Source organism: Amphimedon queenslandica, unplaced genomic scaffold (assembly GCF_000090795.2).
Source record: "Amphimedon queenslandica unplaced genomic scaffold, v1.1 AMPQUscaffold_13404, whole genome shotgun sequence".
NCBI classification, from domain to species: Eukaryota; Metazoa; Porifera; class Demospongiae; order Haplosclerida; family Niphatidae; genus Amphimedon; species Amphimedon queenslandica.
Genome location: NW_003546360.1, coordinates 111,478 through 119,578, shown reverse-complemented (window position 1 = coordinate 119,578; position 8,101 = coordinate 111,478). Strand labels below are relative to the sequence as shown.

Below are 8,101 nucleotides of genomic sequence, written 5' to 3'. Positions count from 1 at the left end.
AGGTATGTTGTTGCTAAGATCGATGAGCATGCTCTGGCATCAGATGTAACAAAGAATATATCAATTCTTCAAGCAATTAGATGGATAGCTGAAGCATGGAAATTGGTTTCAAGTGATACAGTCAGGAAATGTTTTAGAAGTGCTGGCAGATTGAATCACAATATGGACATTATTACACCAATTATTTCACCATCTGATGAAGATCCTTTTGTAGACTGTAATGATGACATTGCCGAGCTACGCGGCCTTGTATCTCAAGTCCAACAAACAAATTCTTGCTCTGTAGAGGAATTAATACAAGTAGAAGAGAATATACCAGTTTATGCTAACATAGCATCTGAGAACTGGGAAGAAGATTTTTTTGGAGAATTAGACCCTGCTAATGAGGAAGACGCGGTTACACAAAGCAATGATGATGAAGATGAGGTGGACACAGATGTGCTATCATCATCCCAGCAAGTCATTACAAGTTACAGTGATGCTGTCAAATACTTGGAAGATGTTTCTGCATATTTGGAAAATAAAGGCCATACTTCTGAAGGTACAAAATGTTGTGCTTTAATAAATTCTGTAGTATCACTCTCTGCTTCTGCAGCAGCTAAGCAGACACTTATAACTGACTTTTTGAATAATAAACATGTATTCATGCACAGATCTACATGTAGGATGTTTTAAATGTAATTTAAATTCAATTCTCTGAAATAAGGCCACCTCTATATTCAGGACAGCTCATGCTAGTCCCTAAGTGTCCGGAATAGATAGGTTTGACTGTAGTAATTGCCTATTTACAATGTTGCAGAACTTTGTTGTTGTGTTACTTCAAAAATGTGCCATATATAAGAATTGGCTGAGTTCAGAGTACAACTTTTCCTTTTTGGTTTCTTTAACTCGTAGTGTGCATACAATAGACTCTCTGCAAATTTGCTTGAAGTTACCCTCATAAGAGAAGAATTTAGTTAAAAGGCTTCTTGAATCAAAGCTACATGTATAACACATTTTTCAGTCTCATGACAGATGGTGGCTATATCCTCCTTGTAATCCTTTGAAATGTCTTTCAGTTGTTGTATTGTGAAACCTGTTTTACCTAAAATGAAGTTAAAACGAGACACTGTTTGTGCATTGGCCTCGCCAAAACAAACGAAAACAATATCTGTTTTACATGTATGATTTCAAAACTATATTTTGTCCTGCATATTATATACTACTGCATTAACTTGCCTAGATAGTGTTGATTTCTATGGTTTTATTTGCATTCTTCATAGTCTAATTAAGATGTGAGGGTGTTTGAGTGTGGCTGCAAACTGACAGCATGCAGTCAGTTGTTACGATACTAAGAAAGTGTCAAACCTTGATTGCTAGATTTGCCATAGTCCAGGAAAGTGTCAAATTTCGATTGCTACAGTAAAATGGTACCTTTTGGGCTAACTGCTGGAAGAAGCTTGAGTTTTTTGGACTTCTACTCAGTGCACACACATTTAATAGGCTCTATTTGTTCCATATCACCTCTTGTCAAGCGTCTTATACCCTGTTCACACTACCCTTCAGAACTGTACTGGAACTGAGCTTTGGGGAAGTATAGTGTAGTTTTATAACAAGTGTGAACATAACTGAACTGCACTGTAATCAAACCAAACCAGGCTAAAGTGGTGCACCAAAATAGGTGCTCTGAAATGGTGTAGTTAAGTTTTAAAGTGAATTTGGTGTTGTTAAGTTGTGCAGTGTGAACTGCTACCAACATGGTTCTTTTATAACCAAACTAATCTAATTAGGTACAGTTTTGTACAGCTGGAGAGGTAGTGTGAACACAGTATAAGTTTATAAGCCTTAGCTACATGTATTCTTCCTAAGGACACTTGCCTTGTGTAAAGTCAAGACATAAGGGATTTTTAGGCAGTCATATCTTCAAAACAAAGAATGTTCCAGCAAAATGCTACATTATTTTTTCAGATCGAGTTTCTGTGACTCTTCAGAGATACTAAGAAGCCCTATTACTTGAAGCGCAAAAAATGCAACGAGAACCTGCTATGTTTGGCAGTATTCATGGCTTTTGCATGGTGCCCTTTACTTTGATAAAGTAGTAGAAAGTAACTTTTTCTAGCCCATGGATAAGTTTTGGTGACTGTAGGAAAGCCCCACAGAGCCTTAAAGTGAGAGCTGTGGTGGACATAATGAATGAATGACAGAAAACGCACTTAACTAATAATCGTTGCCCATGCTATTTGCAGGTGAAGTCAGTTATTCCATTTAATAAATTAAAACCGTTTATTTGATAATTAGTTAAAATATTGTATTGGTTATTGTATTGGTAGCTAATGAATGTTTTATATCAGCTATTGGCATGTTGGTGAAAATGCTGTATTGGTGCATTACTACGGGTAAGGAGAAGTGAGGTTCTGAGCAAAATTGCAAAATTTAGTTCAGTGAAGTATGTGAAAAAAAGGTGCCCTGTGGTATTTTTATGAGTGCATACATGTACATGTATGTGGGTGATGTTATGATCAATATTATTGTACTTTGAAATTAATTTACCTAATTTATTTTTTAGACAATTGCACTACTAGCTCATTTAGCTTGTGAAAAAGCTGTTTGGGGTCCTCACTTAATAATTGTACCTACATCAGTTATATTAAACTGGGAATTTGAATTCAAGAAATGGTGTCCAGGTTTCAAGATTCTGACATACATTGGTACCTTTAAGGAGAGAAGACAAAAAAGAGTTGTAAGTTTATTCATATTTTATCCTTATGGGAAGTTCCTTGCATGTTCTATACATGTTCTATGTATGGTATTGAATTGTGATTTTTGCATGTTCCTAGGATGTTCCTAGCAAGGGCCTTGCATGTAAGCACTATGTTCCTGGCATGTTCCTTGCAAGGGCCTTGCTTGTTCTATTTTTGCATGTTTCTAGAATTCTTGAGTGTTAATATTCCTTCTATGCTCTACGGATGCACTTATCACTCTTAATAATAACTGTTGTGTCAAAAAGTTAATTCACATGTACAATGTACAATACAAATCATCTAGTTGCACATCTACATACTGTTATTGTTTTGATTGCTTTATCTTTTTGATCAAAAATACAGTAATTTTGAAGGACAGCTAAAGTAATTAGCAGGGAATAAAATTAAAATCTCTCTTTAGTCTCCTTTTCTTCTGTCTATACATCAGTAGGGTGTCTTCATAATCAATCATCTTACTGTACCATGAACAAAGATAATCTTGCTAAAGTATATTTTAGGAACTATAGCAGCATTACTACATGCATAGCACTTTATCTTCACCATCATACTGCTTATGATTATAATTCTTTTAAAAGGCACCATTTAGACATTTAGATTACTTGATTTAAGTGCTAGCTACATGTACATGTACATGTTAGCCAAGCCACTGAAATACATGTAAGTCCAAAAACAGATAAACCATTCATACTAACATAAAAATCCAACCTTTTTCTCTCTCTTAAAATATAGTAGAGTGCTTTCAAAAACTAAGTAGCAAAAGTAGAGCACAGTAGAGGAGAGAACTTTGTAGGTAGTTTGTAGGTAGTTATTTTACTTCGCTACTCTTCGTTTCTCTTCGCTGTGCTACGCCCAGTACCACCCAGTCACATGTTCTGTAGTAGCAAGCGCTCACTCACCCTAGAGGCTCTCGAAGGACTTGAAGATGCTTCTTTTTGCTGTCTGTGCCCTCCAAGTTCATCTCTGCTGCTGCTCTCTGCTTTTAGAAGCCTGTTTAGGACGGTCTTTGCTTGATTCTACGTCGAGCTACTGTTTGCTACTGACCACGTGCACTACTATCACTGTCACATTGCACATGCGCAACGAAGAGCACCGAACTACTTGTACCTATGCAACAGTAGAATAACTGCGGAGTAGCTACTTAGCTTATTTAAACCACTGTATTGTAACTTGCATGTATGATGTACATGTACATGTATGTACATACATGTGTACTGTATGTACATGCATCTACCATTTGCTATCCATGCATGCTACTTATAGTTCCTGGTATGCATAATGCAAGAAAAAAACATTAATAAACTTTGTCAAATGTGAAGGCCCACGCAGGAATGAACACATGCAAAGTCTAAGCATAGCTATGAAGTTAGATAATGAGGAAAATCATACTTCTAACATGGCTAGGAGTGATGTATTTAATTTACAGTCACCGATCCCGAGGGCGCCTGCACCCAAGGGGAGGTGACTGTAAATTCGATACATGACAAACTAGCCATGTTATAAGTTACTTATGTCATGATGATGAACATCAAAGGCTCAGTGCAAACGCATGCGCAGATTTACCACGTGCTGACATTGAATAATAATGGCTGGAGGAGCTTGTGAGCAAGAGATTGAGAAGAAGCAAGATATCAGGCGATAAAGACATCGAAATTGTGCTTGAAAAAGAGATGGAAACAGTGCCAGAGCTAGAAGAAGACATTATATGACGAAACACCGGATGGATACACCGTAAGTGTAGACCCATTCAAAGCCGGATCTGATCCAAACGAGAAAGCAAACAGTACAGAATACAACATCAAGGCATGGCTCCTTGGAACGATGACTTTCATAAGAAGTTTTCCTATCAATGAAATTTTTACAGCCCTCTTTGTGTAATTGGTAATCCTGCAGAGGTTTTCCGGCAATGACAAAATTTTTGCAGCCCTCTTCGTGTAATTGGTACTATCATGCACCAGTCCATCAAGAATATAAATGTTTTTTTTACTCAAAATAATAATAAAAATCTTTAATTGAATTATGGGTGGCTTATATTATCGTTGTGGGTGGGTTAGATCACTGTTGTGGGTGGCTTAGATCACTGGTGGGTCTTGCTGGATTATAGTGCACACGGTACCTTTGATGTGTGTCATCAGTAGTATATTAGTACAATTATTGCACTCTACATGTACATTTTACCAGAACTTTGATAAGTCTTTTGATTGCTTAGTAAGTAAGTAAGGGAATTAATGTACTAACTAACAATTGAAATAACACTTAGATAGATTTTATAGCTCACTATTTAGGAAAAAAATGTAAATTGTGGATGATTAGCATTCTTTCTTGTTATGTATGATGGGCTCTTAATGGGTGGTTTTTGCCTCTAATATGCATTCCTTGTTTTTGAACGTTGTTGCTATATGTTTCAATGTGTACGTTTATTTATTAGGGTTGGTCAAGACAAAATAGTTTTCATGTTTGCATCACTTCATACAATATCGCTGTTCAAGATCACAGAGCTTTTAAGCAGAAAAGATGGAGATATTTAATATTAGATGAGGTATGTCAAAACATTTGTTAACTACTTTATAAATTACTGCAGTATCACAAAATAGTCAGTAAAGTACATGTACATCTTAAAGTTTTTGCTCTTTTACCAAAGTTTCTATTATTCTAATTTTTAGGCTCAGAATATTAAAAACTTTAAAAGTCAGAGATGGCAAACCCTTTTGACATTCAGTAGTCAGCATCGGCTTTTACTTACTGGTACACCATTACAGAATAACTTGATGGAGTTATGGTCTTTAATGCATTTCTTAATGCCCACTGTTTTTTCATCTCATTCTGACTTTCGTGAGTGGTTTTCAAACCCTTTAACAGGGATGGTTGAAGGCAGTCAGGAGTATAATGAATCAATTGTGGAGAGACTACATAAGGTCAGATATAAGATTATGTTTTGAAGTCCACATTGTATTAGTGTATACTATTTACGTGTAGGTTCTTCGACCTTTTATTTTAAGGCGATTGAAGGTAGAAGTTGAAAAACAGCTTCCCAGCAAGTATGAGCATGTGATATTATGTAAACTGTCAAAGAGGCAGCGGTTTCTATATGAGGAGTACATGTCTAGAGCCAAGTAATGAATTAATCACTTTATAATGTACATGTATGTAAATATAATGCATTATATTGGAGTTAATTTATTAATTTTAGTGATTTCCTTGAAATTCCAAGTTGATGGTTTCTTATTTTGCTGTTTGACAGCTCATGTTACATCATTACATGTATAGTAGTTTGCTGATATACCAGTAGTTTTGTATGTTGTACATGTATTATGTGTATCACTGATGCTGTGCATGTGCAACCTTTTTCATTGGATCTTATAATACATGTAGCTGTACAGGACCTGGCATCAATTTTATTATGTACTTGTACATGCATGTACATGTCTACATGACATGTTGATTGTATACATGTATTTGATTGATTAATGCACTAAAAACTTTTGAGCTTGCAAAATTAGCTGCAGGGCTGCCAATAGGGGGGTGGGTGGGGCATTTTGCCCGGGCCCCCAAGCCCATGGTTCACAGTAAAGTACTGTATAGTTTTACGGAAAAAAATCAATTAATTGTGACAACTCTCTTTCTGGGCCATTTTGTTAATCCCTGTTATCAAGAGTGGAATTGTCCACTCTTTCTGTTGTTAATAAGGGGGAGGGGGCAATTTGTATTAATTAGTATTTTGTAGGGGCCCCATCTAAGTTTTTGCCCATGGTCCCATGTAGCTTATTGGCGGCCCTGGTTAGCTGATTTATACTGGCAGCTTCACTCAGATACTTATTGTGAATTCTTAATTTTAGAACCAAGGAAACTCTCTCTGCTGGAAGCTATCTAAGTGTCATTAATGTTCTGATGCAATTGAGAAAGGTACTGTGCACGTACATACTGTACATGTACTGTATACAATTTTGTGTGCTATACTTTATTTATATTATTTCATTGTTTTTTGTACTTGTATATGTCATCATTGTCATGTACATATACACTGTAGGTGTGTAATCATCCAGATCTGTTTGAGTTACGGCCTGTCGCATCACCTTTTTGTATGGCAGGCATTGTGTATGCCACTGCATCAATGGTAGTGTCTGCTTTATCTTGTGATCCTTTTAAGGTACATTGTAATTCTACATTTGCATGTGTATTTGCTACATCCAGTTTTTTATTTTATAAATAAAGTTTAAATGGTTTTGTCAATGTAAGGGTAGTGGGAACATATTTTGTTTTTTAAAGTTATTTTCACCATTTAATGTACATGTCCATGTATGCATGCAAGGTCACTGATGTTGTAGTCAGTGGTACGTGATTTTAATTTTATCTAAATTTGATTGACTTTTTTCAAAAGTAGCTTGATGGTTCCAAACATGTTCATGTACATTTTACATGAATTTGCTTGTAGGTGTAACTGAATGATGAATATACATTTTTGGAAACCATTTTTTATGCAGCTACTAATTATGAACTAATTTACATTTTTGAAGCCTTGTGTAGGCAAGTGTTAAGCAACCAGGTTATCATTCTGATTTATATGCTTTTGATAAGGTACCACTGTCAACACTTCTGGAAGCCATATCTGTAATTGGTAATTCCCCCACAGATAGCCTGGTTTGTCAAATCCAGTCACATATGTCCATACTAATTATTATGTGCTTGATACATCTGTACTTCATCTATAATTATTATTTATTACTTCATTTTCTATTTTATTGGCCATTAATCCAATGTTGATAGAAGAATATGGTTCTTTCAATAATTTCACGTGGCCAACATCAATAATAACACCAGTACATTTGTTTATTGAAGTCTTCATCATAGGTTTCAATTTATGGTGTTATTTATAATTTAACATACATTTATACGCTTGTACATGTACCTATCCCCTGTACTTGAATATGCTTTGTTTTTGTGTGCTTTAATGCATAGTATATGTGTTATTGACTCATTTTGTAAAATACATTTGTAAAGAAGAATGCTCATCATATGTCTTCTGTCTGTAATTTTTGTTTCGTTTTCATTTAAAATTATATATTTTATAGTATATTTCCATGGACAACTTAAATTTAAACTTGGCATCTAATGAACAGACTCTAGATGCTTTTGTTGCTTATCGTTCTCGACAACTTCAAGCCCCTCGTTCAGCTTTTCAAGATTTGAATTCGCATGTTTGTGAAGACGGACATATAGATAACAATCTTGTCACCATGGAGGAACGTTGTCACCCTTGGGTTGATTTAGTATGTGTTATGTACATGTAAAGTGATTCATGTTTTATTGTACTTGTTTATGTTGGGAAAATCCTTAATTGCTTCAATGTCAATTTACATTTATTT

At 35.4% G+C, this 8,101-nt stretch overlaps 1 protein-coding gene across 2 annotated transcripts in view; it reads left to right on the top strand.

Annotated features, from left to right (window-relative positions):
• Positions 1-8,101, top strand: part of LOC100634358 (helicase domino-like) — an 85,481-nt gene that overhangs the window by 18,070 nt on the left and 59,310 nt on the right. For both annotated transcript variants that reach the window (XM_019996604.1, XM_019996603.1), the window contains exons 11-17: positions 2,546-2,719; positions 5,167-5,277; positions 5,402-5,653; positions 5,715-5,851; positions 6,575-6,641; positions 6,766-6,885; positions 7,808-8,005. In XM_019996604.1, coding sequence (XP_019852163.1) covers positions 2,546-2,719; positions 5,167-5,277; positions 5,402-5,653; positions 5,715-5,851; positions 6,575-6,641; positions 6,766-6,885; positions 7,808-8,005 — 1,059 coding nt within the window. The remainder of the gene's footprint in view (positions 1-2,545; positions 2,720-5,166; positions 5,278-5,401; positions 5,654-5,714; positions 5,852-6,574; positions 6,642-6,765; positions 6,886-7,807; positions 8,006-8,101) is intronic.